General features: G+C 33.4%; 2 protein-coding genes across 2 annotated transcripts in view; one reads left to right on the top strand and one right to left on the bottom strand.

Moving 5' to 3' along the window:
- The window catches only part of LOC140432315 (nucleoside diphosphate kinase homolog 5-like), a 53,658-nt gene that overhangs the window by 2,898 nt on the left and 31,736 nt on the right, over positions 1-19,024 (bottom strand). The gene's annotated exons all lie outside the window — the stretch shown is intronic.
- Positions 1-19,024, top strand: part of LOC140432312 (prosaposin-like) — an 88,154-nt gene that overhangs the window by 49,550 nt on the left and 19,580 nt on the right. The window contains exons 5-8 of the mRNA XM_072520147.1: positions 383-585; positions 5,789-6,047; positions 11,472-11,717; positions 16,518-16,793. Coding sequence (XP_072376248.1) covers positions 383-585; positions 5,789-6,047; positions 11,472-11,717; positions 16,518-16,793 — 984 coding nt within the window. The remainder of the gene's footprint in view (positions 1-382; positions 586-5,788; positions 6,048-11,471; positions 11,718-16,517; positions 16,794-19,024) is intronic.

Genomic DNA, 19,024 nt, shown 5'->3' with positions numbered 1-19,024 from the left:
GAAAACACCCGGTATATAAAATTTTTTGGCCGTTTTTGAGATAAAAAAAATATTTCTTGGTTTTTTCGCCCTATGTCAATGGTTCCTATTGTCGGATCTCAACTTAAAACAAGCAGGTTCTTTGTCCCGCATTTTTGCAAAACCAAATTATAAATTTCGTATTTTACAAGATAATACTTCTCGCCAAACGAAAAGATAATCCTAAATGCGGTGCAGTTAGAGGCCTATATCTGCTAATGTTTACGTCTCTTGCATAGCTTATTGAATTTTAGTATAGTACTATTAAAAACATATATCTACTTCATTGTGAAATAGTGGATTTTCTATGGTTTTATTTAAAAAATTTTACAGCTGTATTATTATTTTTATTTGATTGTTTCAGTTCTGTGGTAAATTCAGCAGTTTTTCGGATGGATGCAGTAATCTCGTTATCACTTATTTCACCGAAATATACAACCATCTTCAACAACATTTGAATTCCGAGGAAGTTTGTCTCTTCTCTGGAGAATGTAGTGCTCAGTTCCATGCCCACAGAGCTAGAGTTGAAATTACACCCAATTCTCATATTGGCTACGTTCCCGTGGGGTAAGTGCATAAGTTTAAGCTGACATTTGTTTTCTCTGATACTGTAAAATTGAATTTGTCTGAATTTGAAATCTTTGTATACAAATTATTTTGTTTGCTCGGTTATCTACAGAAGTAATCTTTTTCTTCTTCTGGTGCACTCCATTACTATAGGTTTGCGATCACTACATCAAAATCTTGTCTATTCTGCACCGTTTGTAGTAATTTTTGAAAAACTTCTTCCCAATCCAGTTTTATGCAAGTTTTGGTAATAGACATCATAGGCTTTCTATCATAATGTGACTTTTGAACAATGTTCTACCTCAGCTTCGAAAGAAGTTGTCATGAGAAAATGGCTGACAGAAAAGAAAATATTTTTCAAGGAAAGTGAAACAAAACCGGAGCTCTAAAATAAGATACTTGAGCTAAACCGAAAAACCCTGTGTATGTTGCACACCAATTACTAGCAAGTAAGGCCACTCAGTTTTACGTTTACTACCGTATTATCCGGAACTGAACCAAATTGAAAAGATATTTAAGCGATTTTAAAAAATGAAGTGGTGGCAAGAAACACAAGTTTTACGTTTACTACCGTATTATCCGGAACTGAACCAAATTGAAAAGATATTTAAACGATTTTAAAAAATGAAGTGGTGTCAAGAAACACCACTTTTAAATTAGCAGATTGTCAAGAGATACCAAACACCAGGCTAAATCAGATCACGCCAGTGATATGGACAAATACTTGCAGGCATATTGAAAAAACTGAAGAAGGGTATCAGCCGAGAATTCATTATGGATTAAGCGCATGAATTTATCATAAATTTAGAAGTTGATAACAAGTGTGAAACAGAACTAGATTGACAACGACAACAACGACATTTAAATGCAAATACATTTGGCTGAATTTCAAATCAGTTTAAATGAGTTTTTCACTTTCAGTTAAGTTTCGTCAGTAGGTACTGCACAATCCTTCAAAATAAGAGGACGTTTCAATATTCAACCAGTGTAAAGTGAAGAAATCCTAGGGCCACACTGTGGGAATGCCAGGGCCACATTGTGTGAATCCCAAGACAAACTCGGCGAGAGAAGGCAACTATCCCCTTTTACAATTTTGGTGCGTACGTCACCATGCGTCACGACATGGGCGTCCAATATAGACGCACATACCTCCCGAGGCCTAGAATAATACTGTGTACGTGTGCGAATTTTAAATCATAATCCTAATCTTTTTCCGTCATACGCTGATTTGTTATTTATTTTCCCTCTAAGAATTTTTTAGTTTTGTAAAGATTTATTTATAATCATAATTTGTGCATTATAGATAGTTTTTCTATATTCAAAAATAACCTATTTTATAGAAAGATTTTGTCGCAAATTATTTAAAATTTATGTGTGATCGTATTTAATTATATACTACTTTTATTAAATTATACTATTTAATTAGTCCAGTCATCAGAGATTTGATCTCTAAAAGCTAGACGAACAAGCTGAATTTTGCTGAGAATGCCAGTTTTGGTACCCAAAAAGATGCAAAAAAGTTTGCTACTCTTACCACTCTTACTTGTCAGTTACGCTCGCAATCGATTTTTTAAATAAAACTTGTATCAACTCGACGGTAAAAACTCAATCAGTGTCCTATCGACAAAAATCAAAAAGTGTTTTATAGGTAAAACGTGCAGCTTTCGTATGCAATTTTTTAATTTCGCCGCAAATGAAGTCAATTTCTCTAAAGTTGTTAAATGAATAAATTTTGGCGATTTTTTCTATCTTATACGATTATCATGAGATTTATAAAATTTATCACTTCTATTGACCGGCCGTTGCGAAATTTCCATTGTTAGATGCTAATCTTCAAAACCTCTAGCATGAAATTTGGATTTCATGTTAGAGGAACGCTAACGCCTAAAAACGCTGAATTTAAACTTTCACATTAAAAACGATCTCACGGGACGAGAAATGCTTCCACGAAAACGGCATTTGGTGGAATTGTAGCTGAAGCTGAGTAGTTTTGAAAAACGTACTTGTGCAATCGAAATAAAGCAGTTTTATTGAAATTCAGCGTTTTTTAGGCATATCTTAAATACCTCATATTTGTTTCCAAAACTGTTTTGAAGATTAGGCGCTACTAATGGAAATGCCATAGTGATCGGTCGATGGAAGTAATAAATTTTATTGATCTCATGAGAATCATAAAAAATGGCAAAAAATTCCCGTTTTATTTATTTAACAGCTTTATTGAAACTGACTTCATTTGCGGCCAAATACAAGAATTGCATACGAAAGCTGCACTCTTTAACTTTAAAATGCATTTTGATTTTTGTCGATAGAACAAAAGATATCGAAGTTTTACCGTCGAATTAGTACAATTTTTATTAAAAAGGTTGATTTCGCGAGCATAACTGACATTCAAAATTGCTGGTCGTTTCAAGCGTCTTTTCTGAGACAATGGTTCATGCTACAGAAAATGTGCTAATAAACATTTTTATTCAAAATTATCTCAGCTACATTTCTTGTTTGAAATATTTTTTTCTACGGGTTAAATGTTAAATGTTCTTGGTAAATCGATGTTTTCCGCCCCCTCCGGCGGTCTTTCAGGGGAAAAATTGACATTTTCAGTGGCATTTTTGTCTCTGACAACTGGAATTATGTAAATCCAGAATTCGAACGTAAAATTTTTCAGTTCAAGTGAGCTTACTTTACACTACGCGCAGATCCAACCCTGTCGCGCAGTTCAGTATGAAATTAAACAAGTCAATATTTGTAGGATTCATTTTTGCAAAGCATGTGTATTTCCAAGGTTCATGAGGTTTTGCACCAAGTCTACTTACTCCAAGTATTTAAATTTGTGAACTTCTTCTAACTGGGTTTTATTTAGGTCAATGCGACAGATTTGATCGGTTTTGCTAGTTACCATTGCTTTAGTTTTTTGAAGATTTATTATCTGTCCCATTGCTGCACTTGCATTATTAACTCTGTCTAGTATATTTTGTAAGTCTTCTATTCTTTCTACAGAACGGTGTCTTCTGCATACCTGATATTGATAGTACACCCATGGACCAGAAACATGGAATATTTATGTTATGACAGACTTATATTATAAGCAGACTTAGGTAGGGAAGAAAATAGTGTAGAAGTGCCACAGACGACCGCTTTTTATTTCTTCAGAGCTTACGAAATTATTCATTGATATCTACACATCTTGAAAACGGATTGACAGGTTAATGTTAGCACTAAAATAGTTAGACGAAGGTTAAAAGATACTAACCTAAAACCAAGACGTCCTGTCGAAAGTCACACGACGTCCTTAAAATGACAAAAGTCTAGACTAGCTCAACTATAATTTGCCAGAGCACACGGTAATTGGACTATCGAGCAGTGGTAAAATGTTTTGTTCACATATGAGATCCGAATTCAGTTATGGAAGCCAGGTGGACGAAACTTTGTCTACAGAAGAGTTGGCGAACGGTATGCCAGTTAAAACCTCATACAGAGCGTTAGTTTTAATGGTGGCGGAATAATACTATGGGGTGGTATTGCTTGGGAAGGACATACCAAACATGGGGAGATGGCAGCATTTACATTAAAAACATTTTAGATCATGTTTTGCCATTTTTCGACTATATTGGATATGATAGATAGCTAATGCAAGATAACGTACGGCCTCTTCTCGCTAGAATAGTAAATAGTTACCTTGATGAGGTTTAATTTGAAAGATTATATTGGCCATCATATAGCCCGGGTTTCAATCCTATCTAGCATTTGTGGGACACTTTAAAAATGTCGCATTCGTAAAAGAAATCGTGTTCCTCTGACACTGGCTAGAGTGGGCTAAGGATTGTAACAAAAGAAGAATGAAATTCAATTCCTAAAGCATATATACTCAAGATTTAATTCAGAGCATTCCAAGACGGTTACAAGCTGTAGTCGATAGGACTAGCTATTAATTTTGTTTTTTTTTTACAAAACCTTAAAATGTAACGTCTTCGATAATACCTAGTGGTTTCATTTTTTTTTAAATGTTTAATTTTTTAAAATTATTTGTTTACAATGCGTGTAATTTTTTAATTATTCACTTAAAACGTAATAAATAAAGTTTTCTTTTCATAAAACAGTGTTTTGGTAACTTGAACCCATCATATTAAACATATTTACGATAATTTCAAAATATTCCATATTGTTGGTCCATGGTTACATATATACCGTTTATTTTTTTACCAATTTTGGCGTCGTCTAGTATTTGAGTATACATTCAGAGTAGCAATTGAAGAGCAATGGAGACATGAAACAACCTTGTCGGGCACCTCTTTGTATATGAACGTTTTTAGGGTATAGTTGGAATATTTTAAGTTTGCTGGTCCAGTAAAAGGTCTGAATTATGCGAAGGTCTTTTTTATAATAATGGTCTCGCTTTATATTTGAAATTATACCGCTAACAGGACCAGTGCTACGTTTCAACCTTAGATTAAAGAAACCATAGTTTCGTTAATCTAAGGTTTCAACCGCCTGTTATTACCGTGATTTTACCCAAGATACAAATTTTATTCAGGCTGAGTCGAACTGGAGCTTTTAGATACTTAAAAATATCTAGATATTCTCGCCGGCTCTGGGGATCGATCCCCGGCCTTTTGCGTGGAAGTCAGACACTGTACCGCCTGAGCTATCCGCCCTAAATAAGCATGTTTAAAGAATTAATAATTGTGTAATTATTTAAAAAAATTGTATAACGAAAAATAGTAATGTAATAATAAAAGCTCGTTTCTTCTAACATTGTCTCACAGAACTGAACAAATTAGAGATTGCTTATAAATCTCCTTTATTCAACGTCCACGTACACGTAAAATTAACGTCAAATCACAACAATTTAAAGTTATGACAGACAGTTTTATATTCTACATCTTCTTCTTTGTGTGCTGTGCTTTTTTTCAAGCATTGGTTGGTTGTCCTCGATCGGCAGCTAGATAAAACAATTCCTTGACTGTTCGATCTGTCCATTGTCTAATATTACGCAGCCATGACAGTTGTTTTCTTCCGACCCAGCGTATTTCTTCGATTTTGATATTATTTAGATAGAAGATTTTAATCTTCACTTGCATCTTGTACAAAATTTAAACATTTTTTAGGTATTTGTTATACTATCACTTCCTCAAATATAAATTTGGATTAGAATAGATCTTAAACATTTTTTTTACTTCTTTTTGTAAATAAAACGTGTTATTTTCAGAGATGTTAAAGATGACGTTCCGTGCCAACTTTGCGAACAATTAGTCGACCATCTCAGAAATTTATTGGTAGCTAATACCACCGAAGATGAATTTAAACGAGTACTGGAAGGTCTTTGCAAACAAACTGGTAAATTTTCCGAAGAATGCGTTGAGCTTGTAGACCAATATTACGGCGAAGTATACACATACTTAGTAGATCATCTGAATGCAACCGAAGTCTGTGACGAGATTGGAATTTGCAAAGTGACTAAGGAAAAGGTATGTCCTCGTGGAATATTATGATTTGGAACAATTTTAAAAAGGGTGAAATGTTCAATCTGTTAGAATTATATGTTCTAAATTTAACCTCTAAATTAGATGTACACAAAAATGCAATATCGTAGTTCTTATTTTTCTTGAAGATTTTATTAGAAAAATAAATCTTTTATTATATCAAAACATAGTTACTGTGAAAATTAGTTGACACAAAGGTAAAAATCATTTTATAGTTGAAGTTAGTTGAATTATTTTTGTTCATTTTTTATAATGGTTTAAAATAATGTATGTTAATTGTAGTGAAAATTATCTGGCTTAACAACAGTGTTAAAAATAATGTTAATGGTTTAAAATAATGTTATATGTTAATTGTAGTGAAAATTATCTGGCTTAACACCAGTGTTAGCAACCATATTATAATTATAGTAGACATACTATAATTACACTTCTGTTTATTATGTACTATCAGTATTTACAATAATCTTTAAATCTACTATAATTTTCATAAATCATATTTTTACGATGAAATTAATTTCTAATAAAATAATTCAATCCCAAAAAACAAATAATTAAATAATGACGTCGCTGAAATTGTGGACTTCAGCAGTTCACGGTGTCAGATTTGGTTTGTAAGATTGATGAATTCGATATTTTTGGACCAAACTCAGCAATCCTGATAAAATTGAAGTATATAAATCTCGATTGTGATGTGAACTAGTGGTCTATATACTTGATATTCTGTGTTACAGCGATTTTTGGTGACATAAAAAAGGAATAGGAATAGCCAAAATAAAAAGCACTTACACAGTAGTGTATACAAACTTAAATGTGGCGACTAGCCCAAAAATTACATCGGTCAAACTGGTAGAACTTTTAACAAACGTATAGCAGAGCATAAAAAAACAGATCTTCTACGTCCGCACTTCACCTTCTAGACCATAATCATTCTTTTAATGACAAATTTCAAATTCTTCACGTCCAGAATAAAGTCTTTAAGCTATATTTATTAGAATCTAAGGAAATTATCAAATTAAACAGACATACGAGCCGTATCAACTATATGTTGGAACAAGCAGTTATTTTGCGAATAAAATACCAATTTACCGAAATTTTTTTTATAAGATAAGACACACGAATCAATAACTAAAACTTCTTGTACCGGAATCATTTAATTTACTTTGTACCGTTTGACCTGAAGATGCTTTGCAAAGTGTAGAAAGCGAAACCGGCCGTTTACCTATATATTTTATGTTGATTACTATTTAATTAATTGTTTGATAGCCAAAAAATGCCTACAACTAATTATTGAAACAAGAGGATTTTAACAAATTAAAATAAAAATTAATTAGGCGTAACGTCGCCCTTAGCTTGAATAACAGCGTGAACTCTATTAGGGGTTGTATCAACTAGGCCTTCACAGAATTCAGGGGTGAAACTATGCCATATTTCTTGAAATTTAGCACGTAGTTGTGGCACAGTACCCTGAGGGTTATTTTTTAGGAGTTATTTGTGTGCCCGAGTGTATCTATTGGATTAAGGGTCCGGGCTGCTAGAAGGATGTGACAAAACTTTAACGTCATGTTATCCCATCCATTTTTTGGTAGATTTAGCCGTATGGCATGAGGCTCCGTCCTGAAGATAAAATCTCCAGATGAGTATAACTTTGTCGCAGTTGGTAGAAACGAATATTCAAGGATGCCTTGATATTTGGCTGCGTTTACTATGGCCTAAATAAAATGTAGTTTCCAACCCTTTGGCCGACATACAACCCCACACCAGGATGCCCTGTGGAAACTTTACAGTTCTTTTGAGAAAATCCTTCTCTGGAATGCTTCTCGAATCACACATTTTCCCTAATCACATGATAATCTTCCACACAGACATCAACTTTGCTTTCGTCGCTATAAATAACTTTGTCCCAGTTATGTTTGGTCCACGAAAATTTTTATTTAGCTCAAATGTAACGATTTCTTTTTTGAGTTTCCATCAGCAATTTGACATTGGATAAAAATTTAATACTTAAAGAGCAACATGTTTCTTTACTAGAATTTAACACGTGGTTCTTGTCAGTTAAAACGACACAGACCAACGACAAGACACACAAAAAAAATTTTATCCAATGTCATCGACCTAGAGTCACATTAGAATTTAAATTTGGAACAATGTAAAACCATATATTGATGTCACAGCTACAAGTTTAGTGTTAGCTTCAATTACAAAAGAAGGCACTGAAGATGATCTGATCTAGATCGAAAACGTCACGTTATGCTCCTGTATAAATTTTCACGACACTTTTTTAAAAAGTTTTAATTATATGTTTTATACCTAAATACAAATGTGAAGTGTTTTATATATATATATATATATATATATATATATATATATATATATATATATACATATATCGGTTTCAAAACGTCTTGCGTCGTTGTCCGATGCCTAATTTCCACGAATTTCTATCATACGAAGTGAAGTGTTTTACTTCTGTATAAGTTTTTTAAACGATGGTATACAGCCAACTACTGGGATTTTTCCATTAATTTTTAGTACTCAGTTATTCAACCGCGTATATATAAAAAAAGTGAAGAACAATTAGACAACACACGGTTTGGATTAGGGGTGGAATGGGAACAAGAGGCATTGTTCACAATGACGGTACTATTACAAAAATGCAGAAAGTATAATAAAAACATATTCATACGTTATATAGATTTCCAAAAAGCGTTTGACAGAGTTTAACATGGTAAACTCATACAAACATTGAATTGAAACACTAACACATACACCTAGATCCCAAGGATATTAATTTAATCAAAAATATATACTACAATTAAACAGCGGTCGTAAGGGTAGAAGATAATGAGACAAATCAAGTAGAAATTAAAAGAGAAGTTAGACAGTGATGTATGCTGTCTCCACAATTATTATTGTGTACTCCCAACTAATATTTGAGGAGACACTATGGAAAAGAGCTGATGGTGTAAGAATTGGAGGGAGCATCTTTAATAACAAGATTTGCAGACGATACCGCAATCATGGCAGAAAATATAGACGATTAACAAATACTTGTAGAAATCATTAACAGGGAAAGTAAAAAAGATGGGGCTAACAATGAATAAAGATAGAACCAGATACATGGTGATCTCGAAAACCCCTGTTGACAATATACATCTGACATTGGAGGGTAAACAGTTGAGAGAGGGTCGACAAGTATAAATACCTCGGAGCAATTATAAACTCAGAGTTAGATCAAGGTGAGGAGATAAAGGTCAGAATTGAAATAGCTCGAAAAGGATTTATAAAATACAAGTCAATGTTATAAATAAGAAATTGAGTGTGGGTCTCAGATTGAGGTTCGTGAGAGCACCTGCTATATGAAGTAGAAACTTGGACTCTCAAAGCCCAATCCGTAGAAAAATTGGAGGTATTTGAAATGTGCCTATATAGGCAAATTCTTAAAATTCCTTGGACTGCAAAAGTCTTAAACGAAGAAGTGTCAAGAGGAATTGGAAATGGCAGAAAGCTTATGAACACAATTAAAATAAGAAAAACATGGTATCTCGGCCACACACTTCGAAGCGATAAATACTCTTTGCTACACGTCATCATGCAAGGAAGGGTAGAGCGAAGAAAAGGCTTGAGAAGAAAGAAGAAATATTGACTGAGGAATATCAGAGATTGGACTTCCCTCAGTGTTGAACAGATATTTCGCATTGCAAAAGATATGAAAGCGTTTAAAGAAGTGATCGCTAACCTTCTTTAGAAGATGGCTTAATAAAAAGAAGAATATAAAAGAAATTATGTTTAATTATTATATAGTCTACATTTCCTCGCATTTTTCATTCATTTTTCTTTGGCTGTTTATATTTCTCTTTTAATTTTTGCTTACAAATGGAACACGTATAAACTACGTCGTAGAGAAAATGAAGGGGGGACTATGCTTATTACGATGGTATAAGACAGGCGGTAGGGAAGTCATGAATGCACATCCGACTTCGTTTGGTATATTTCAATTTGTCGGTATTGCCTCTAAAAAGAATAAAAACGTAAAACGTCGACATGAGGGAGGACCTCGACTGTAAACCTCGTGTTACGACAAATGGGGAGGGTATTAAAAAGTCCAAATGACTTTATGAGGTAATTTATGGATGTCCCCTAACTACATTTCCCGTTATTTGATTTACCTATACTATGATGTTCCATTAGCTTTAAGATATCCTCTGTCATGTATTTATTTTATTGAATTCTATCACTAATTTAATCATTTACGCAAATTGCTTTGATATTGATGTTTTTATCCAATATCAGCTTCTGGAAGTATAGTAACTTTTTTAATAGTATGTATAAAATCTATCTTTAAACAAAGCAAAAACAGTACAAGACTATACAGCGTTCCACGTTAAGAAAATAACATTAGGCTTATGGAGATCAGTGTTGCCAAAACTCTCAGGCATGCGGTTTACTAGACTGTCGATATATTTTTCGAATTTCCATTTTCAATTAACATTTAACTGTAAAGAATAACAACTGAAGAACCACAAAGCCTTATTGTCATTATGTAGTCTCAGAGCACGACATAAAATCGCTGACATACGCACACCGTATTATTTTAAGTTGCAATTAGTAATTAGATATATGCATTCCAAGCGGTCCGTTTATTTGCTTTTAAATCTTTAATAGCCGGCAAAGTGTATGATTTAACTAAGCAATATTTTCTACTGATTTCTATGATTCATGGTATATGATATTCTTAGCGAAAAACAAATAAACTGTCGTTACTATAATTAAAATAAGATAAAATAAAATTATCTTTTGTAAATACTATTTATTTAATTAAAATCATTTTCCCTACTTTTCATCTCTTGTTTCGAATGGGCACTTTTGGTCAATTACGTTAAAAAACATTAATTTAATTCATGTCTGTGAAAACGAAAATACAAATTATACAACCCTGAATCGCGCTTGTGTTCATCGTGGCATCGCTGCGCTTCTATTGTCCATAAGAAATTCATGGCCCTATCTCCGCAATGTTATTTTCTTAACGTGAAACGCTCTATAGACTAATTCATTGACAAAATATAAACAAGAAATGTCACGAATTGTGATAAAAAGAAGGTTAATGTTGGCCTCAGATTGTCTTTTATATAGCTGTCTCTTTTCAATACACCGATTTTGTAAGCGTTCATCATATAGAACATATTTCTTTGCTTATTGGATCTCGTCAGGTATTACGCCAATAGGTAAAAAAATAATTTTCCATAAAGCTAATTCAACAAAATTTGGTGTTATTATAAAAGATTCTTCAATATATAATATTAAACTTGAAAATACATAAAATGCATACAAATGAATACCCAAACATTACCTTTTTAAGCAGTTAGCCTACTATTGATGCCATTCGATATTATGGTAAATTTTCTTTTTTAGGAAGAACTTTACATTGCACCACTTTTGGAAAAACATAATGCAGAAAAAGCATTAGAGATTTCTTCTGAAAGGAAACCGGAAAAAATTGATACAAGTGCATTGTCCGAAGTTAACTTGGAACAACAATTACCTATTGATCTTTTGATGCCACCGCATACTCAAGTTCTTTACAACAAGGAACTCTGCGAATTTTGTGAATATTTCTTACATTATGTCCAGATTGCACTTACAGATCCTAAAACTGAAGTAAGTATAATATTTACATTTATAATAAGTAGATGGACCATTTTTTTGTAAATTGATTCATAAAAATATTATTTTTAATATAATTATTTCATATACCCCATTAAAGCATAATAATATCATTACAAATGATTTAAAAATAACATTAAAATTCTATAAGACAGTTTCTAAATTAATTTTGAAATCGGTGTGACACGGTATCCCAACGAAAATTGTTACCCATCTAAAACTCTATAAAATAAATGTTTTGATCCAAATACCAGTCGATTTTTGTGTCGAGGGGTGCTACAAATTGTTCGATAGCACCATGAGAACAAATGACCCATAATTTGGAAAGAGTTTTCATTACTTGCTCAACCGTTTTTATCTATTTTTTTTGTCGATTGATTAGTTACCGACAATTCGAATTTTAAAGTTTCTAAGTTTAAAAATGAAGTAAATTAATAAGAATACAAAGTAGAAACAAAACAAAATCGGTGAGAATGTCTCAAAGTAAACTTCGCCACAGTTAGCAGTTGGTGTTCACCTACTCTCAAAATCGTTTATACCAAGGAAAGAATCAAAATAGTTGCTATTTACTTTCGTAATAATGATTGTGCCAAAGCCACAACAAGAAATTTTAATCAAAATCATCCAAACAATAATGCGAGCTACCAATACGTACAACACTTAATTGACATGTTTCGAAGTACGGGTTCAGTCAACAACATTAACCTAAAACTAAGTCGTCGAAATGAAGGTATTAAAGTTGCAGTTTTAGGTCACGTAGAAATAGGTCCCACTCAGCCTATCAGAAAAATATCTGAAGCTTCTGGTGTTTTACGAAAATGACGTCATAGGATTTTAATAAAACGTACCTATAGTTCATCCTTACAAAATGAAATAAGTTTAAGAGTTAGACACTAACAACTGTTCAATAATCCAAATTTGCCTTATGATATCTGTTTTTCGAACGCGTTCACCTTTAGATGTGGCGAAGTTATTATCGGCATTTGTCAGTCTTGAGTATCTTGAATCCAGTTGTACTGGACACCATCTTGTTGAGTCAATATATCACAATATTCACTAAATTTGTTTTTAAATATTGTTATAGTTGAATCGGTCATTTTAAAAACCACATATATCCAGTAGTAGTGCTTTTGAGAAAAACTGTTTTAACGCAATATATTGTTTGAGAGACCAATTATTGTGGCTTGGTACTAATGTACATAATATATGCAATGCTTTCTATCATATATTGCAGATTTTGACATAATACTTTATTTATAAAACACCATTAAAGTCGATGGATATATGTGGTTTTTAAAATTACTGCTATTTTTCGAAAATTTTCTAAAATAAATCTACGTTTTCGCAATGTCAACTTAATAATATATTTTACATATTAAACTTTGAATAGAACAATAGAAAGAAATTGTCGTAAACAGTATGTATACAAAAAATAATAATTTTACTAATCATCTGTGTACTCTGCTGTTGTAGGCCAGTCAAAAATTTCGGAATAAAACTCTTTACAGTCTTCTACTTCTTCATTTTCTACGTAAGGCTTAAACTTGCGTAAATTTATCATTTTCTTGTCTTTAATACAAATTTTTTGGTCAGGGTAAGCTTTCTCTAAAGGAAAACCAGAAACAGTATCTGTTATTGAAAGTTTCAACGAATGTTGTGTAAAACCATCTATGAAGTCACGTGCGATCACATATCCTTTTGTTGTATTAGAGTAAGAAAAGTGATTAAACGATGCAATGGTGAATGCTTGCTTTTGATCTGTTGGTACATCTCTGCTAGAATTTTCCACGGATAAGCACGTTTTTTTATAATATTTAGGCCACCATCGTTTAAAATCCTTTATGAGGCTGTTATTTTCAATTAAAAATACGGTAAAATTATTTTTCTGACTCGATGACAGTACTAGTGCCACATACTGAAATGGTGTATAAATTCGGTCAAATTTCTTTAATTTTCGCTTAATAAGAGCAAAATCGCGGTCACATTGTATATATGAATGTCCAGGAACAGGAAAGTATTGATCCATGGTGTGAAATATACCAAGTTGAACAAAAGCAGAACACATTCTTACCGTAGTGTGGTTTTTGTTTTGACCCGGACATCCATCCATGAAAATATGAAGATGTTTTACCTCTGTAGACAGAATTTTCTGTTTCATAATGAAATCAACAATAAAAGAACAAACCTCGTTAGGACATTTTCTTCCTACCCCTTCATGATATAGGCACAACAAATATTTTCCAGTTTTCATATCATGTATATTAAATACGTTGATAGTTAATTGTTGCAGTTAAAAAGTTTCCTGTACTGGAATGCCCGGGAGCATCAGATTTTGCATATAAAAATTAATGAGAAAATCCCAGTAGTTTGCTGTATACCATCGTTTAAAAATGCATATAATCTACACAAATACCTCTAACAGAACGATCATTTTGACATAGTTCTGTGATTTCTTTCATTTTATTATAAAAATTTTTTGCTCTACGCAAATGGACGATTTTTTCTGCTATAGCTACTCGTTTTGCAGTATCATTGAGGGTTTTTGATTTGAATTTTAAGTCTACCTCTTCACATTTACAGCATATATCCACTTGTGGTCTCCCAAATGAAAAATTATAATTCTGCTTGAACACTTTTAAGTAAAATTTATATTTAACTGTAAAGTCAGGATGTAACGCCACAAACATTTCATGCATGATTTTCACATTTAATTTTTCATTTAAATATTCATATTCTCCACTGGTATAATGCCCTTTTTTCCTGGGAAAAGACTCAATATCTTCTTGAATTTTTATAATAGTAGAAACCGGCTTGGCAATAGCTGGTGTTCTTTTGCCACGTAAATCTTTTGGCGATTTACCAATAACTAATAAGTTACAAATACGACGTACTCTGTTGTCTGTTATCCCGTGTAATTTCACAAAAGCTTCTTTACACACATATTTTCTGCCAGAAGAAAACAATATTGAATATGTATATGAGAAGCAACGAGGTTTTCGTTTTACATTTTCTCCCTGTACTGGACGTCTCCGAACAACAATTTCAGGTGTAATAAGATTTTGTAAATACGTATCTTGTTCAACTTTTGTGGTAAATCCTCTAAATTTTGCATGCACTTCTAACTTTATTTCATCTGAGAGTTGAGCAATACACTTCTTCCTGCATCTAAAAGTAACATTTTATAATCGACTATTTGAGGTTATGAAATAAGAAATACTTACTTGCAACTTTTGCCTTGTTCAATTTTGGGAACCATATTTCCTTTATAATCTATATACTTTATACCTTGCACCCGACCTTTTTTAACTATTTCACACTTGAAGGTAACATTTTTTACGCCTTTCTTTTGATTCGCGTACGTCGGTATCCATTTTCACAGAATTATTGTTACTTTTAAATAGTAATGTCAACATTAAGATGAGCGCGCTTCCTAACGGGTCATTTAAAAAACAACATATATCCCGGATATATGTGGTTTTCAAATGAACTGAATATTTTTGGAATGCTTATATCACTAACTAAGGATGGGATTAGTGTGATTTGTTCACGAAATGATAGAGGCTGGTACAAACTACATGATAAGGTTGAAAAAGTTATTTTTGATAAAATGTGGATATATGTGGTTTTTAAAATGACCGATTCAGTTATTAAATTGCTTTCCTGATTTGATTGATTATTTAAACAAAGCACATCATACATGAACCGCCACCGTACCCAATACGCTCTGCATTACTCTGCAAACCTTTCATCTTGTGTTCTATATACTTTTTTTCTTAGGTCATTGCCATAAAGATATTCTGGTCTTATTGGAAAACATACGGTCATTGTATTGTCTGAATGTTGTAATTGTGAAAAATTCAGACGTACATGGAAGTGAGCTAGAGTAAGTGTTGGATCAGTTGCAGGGTTTCTTGGAGGTTTCTTGTTTTCTTACTATCCACTCGCTAACATTTACTGTTTAGACCTCACGGTTCTGTAGAGCTCATTAACTGAATTAAGGTGACGGTTTCTTAATGACCTCAATACAATGAAGCGGCGGTCACATTCGGTTATACAAAACTTTCTGTCTGTTCGTGTTCTTAGATTGAGTTTCGCTATATTGCAGACTCTTCGATCCGCTTCATGTGTCACAGCAACTCTTCTAGCAAATAAACGTTTACCGATTCAATTATAAAGCCTATAGTTTGAACATAGTGGTTATTCTCAGGGATTTTAGGGTTTTTACTAGCAAATTATAACCATGGATAAAAAATGTGTCTTTTAAAGGTTAAATTAAAACTTCTTAAAACCAACTAACTGATACTGTTTTGAATTTATACAGTATGTGTATAAGATCTTGGATCACAAACACATTAACGTCAACTACTTAAAATTCTCCTAACTCCTAGGTGGCTATTACATCCCCGCACGCCATAGGCTTCACGATCCGAGAGGGTACGGTTTGTTACAATCCTTAATTATACTCAAAATATTGCTCGGCTAATACTTTAAAGCTGTCGGAATGTTGCTTATACCTATGACAATTCTTAACTTGATATGCCATTCTTGTATTTTCGCTCTCTACATTTCATATGCAATAGACATTCTTTATTTTATGCTCACGTTAAAGTAAAATAAATCATTTATTACACTTTTAAAGTTGTACTTTGATTTGAAGTATAATTTATTAATAATAATAAATAATTGATTGTGAAATGGGCTGATTTATATGCACGTAAGTGTATAACAGTTATGAATCCACCATCCAGTAAATAGTTACAAATGATTTAACAAATTATATTAATTCCTTTACAGAAAGAAATTAAGACAGTAATAGAAAAAGCTTGCAAAGAACTACCAATTTCAGTCAACGCTACTTGTATCAGCTTTGTAGATATGTATGAACCAGCTCTAGTTGCTCTGTTAGATCAGGCCATCGATCCTTCTCAAGTATGTCCCATGATAAGAGTTTGCCCTTCTTCGAAGAGTGGTATCGAAGTGTTTATGGAAGCTAAGAGCGATTCCAAATGTCCTTTGTGTCTTGTTGCTGTTACCAAGTTGGAAGAGATGGTGTCTAATAACAAGTCTGAGGTAAGATTTTATTTCCCATTACCATTATATATATATATATATATATATATATATATATATATATATCAAAACTATAAAAAAATAATTTATCTTGGCAATCTAAATTAGTTCATTTCTTAATTTGATTGGGAATACACAGAATTAATCATAAGTATCGGTAAAAACTGGTACTGATTCTAAACAGCTTTGTTAGGAGTTGCATGTTTTGGACTACCGATTCCATTTCTGAGAATCATAAATTCCTACCTCCCTGACTGGATAGTTCGTGTCGAAGTCGCTGAGACACTCTCGATATCCATTACTTTTAAGCAGGAGTTCCACAGCCCTCTATATCAGCGCCAATACTATACACAGCATACAACAGCGACCTTCCCCAGCCCAATAGTCGATCCGACAACATACTCCTGTATGCTGATACCACTGCTCTATTCTCCGCAGGTACTTCTCATCGCACTGCTTAACTCAATTGTAAAATGGTGCAGTAAATGGAGAGTCACACTAAGCCCCATTAAAACACAGCTAATACTGTTAAGACAGACTAATTCATCCCGCGTTCATCTCGAGGATGAAACCCAAAGAGTAATTCTTAGAGAAAGGCCTGCAGACCGCTTATGTCCTATTTGGGCATCGAATTTTAACGAGACCTTTACAATATACAGGGCGAGAAGTGTCAATCTCCTAGGAGTACTAAGATCACTTGATATCGGAATATTCTTCATACGTATAAAACGTACATAAGACCTGTTGTTGGGTATAAAGCGCGCCTCTATTTGGTGTTAAAAGACACATGGCAAAAGATACGTCCTGGAATCCATCAAATACTCTAACATCCAAGAAAGATGTTCTTGGACGCCCTACCACCAAGGGCAAGTGCTCACTAGAGTTTCCCAAACAAAAAACTCCATTCCCGTCAGCTAAGTTTCTTTAAGTTAGCATGCAACGAACTTCCTGGTGATAACTGTGACACTCTAGAAACGCCTGTCTTAAAAATGGCAGATAACATAACTGCATTGCCAAAAAAGCTGAATCCAAGAGCCGTGCCCAATAACTTGTATATCTTATAGTACGTGTGGGAACCCTTGAAAAGTCGAAAGCCTAAATAAGATCGTCATAATTAATCCCTTCGTATTTGAATTCTCATGAGTTTTTATTTATATTTTGCATTGGAATTCAGTCCGAAAAGGTACTGACTAAGGATTTTTTTATGAAACCTCACATCTTCTACATTTACTTGTTATTAAGAGAGATAGTTGTGTCCAGTGTCGTGAGAGAGAGTCCAGAATCGTGAGAGTCCAAAGAGAGGCCAATGCCGTGTGGAGAACAGATACACGAGCATAATTTATAACATCTATAAAAAATCAACAGCAAGTGTGCAACTCCAAAAACAAACTAACGAATTTCCATTAAAGAGAGGTGTTAGACAAGGAGACACGATGTCACCCAATGTTTTCACAGCAGTTCTGGAATATGTTTTCAAAAAAACTCAATTGGTACAAGACCGTGATAAATGCCGACGGAAAATGCTTCAAACAACAATCTTCGATTTGCCGACGTTATTGTCCTCATTGCCTATGATTTACACAAAGCCGAAGTAATGCTTAATCAACTTTCACAGGCAACCCAAGAAGTGGGATTCCAAATAAAGTAAAACATGACATGAATTTTATGACAATCTTGGTCATCGGAGGAACAATAACAACAACAGAAAACAACACCATAGAAGAGTTTATACATTACAAATGTTTTGGTCATGACTTAAAATTCGCCAAAGACAACCAGACACAAGAAATACAAAGAAGCGTTTGTCTAGGTTGGGCTGCATACGGTAGATTGAAGGACACATTCTGTAGTGAAATCACTCTGAGGATTTCACGCACGCAATGAATGAGTGGTTCCAGTTTTTATAATATACTCCGTTAAAAACGAAGAGATTCGCAGAACGGGAATAGAAGATATAGAAGAAATCAAGGCTAAAATGGATATTTGCAAGACATGTAGAATAGCTGTGATAAATGGACTGACATTGTTGGGCTGGAGATCCCGTGAAGATAAGAGATTGATCTTCTCCTTCCTCTTTATAACAATTCTGCTTGTTCAGTGGCAGATTGATACCTCCATGTTTGGCGCGGTCATCCGATACTTCTAGCGATTGGTGATTTATCTCCTACTATTTTGATCACACGGGTCTTCCCCATTCTACTTATTAGTTATTCGATTCTTTTTTCTGTTTA

This window comes from Diabrotica undecimpunctata, chromosome 1, assembly GCF_040954645.1.
Source record: "Diabrotica undecimpunctata isolate CICGRU chromosome 1, icDiaUnde3, whole genome shotgun sequence".
NCBI lineage: Eukaryota > Metazoa > Arthropoda > Insecta > Coleoptera > Chrysomelidae > Diabrotica > Diabrotica undecimpunctata.
This window is presented reverse-complemented; position numbering and strand designations above follow the sequence as displayed.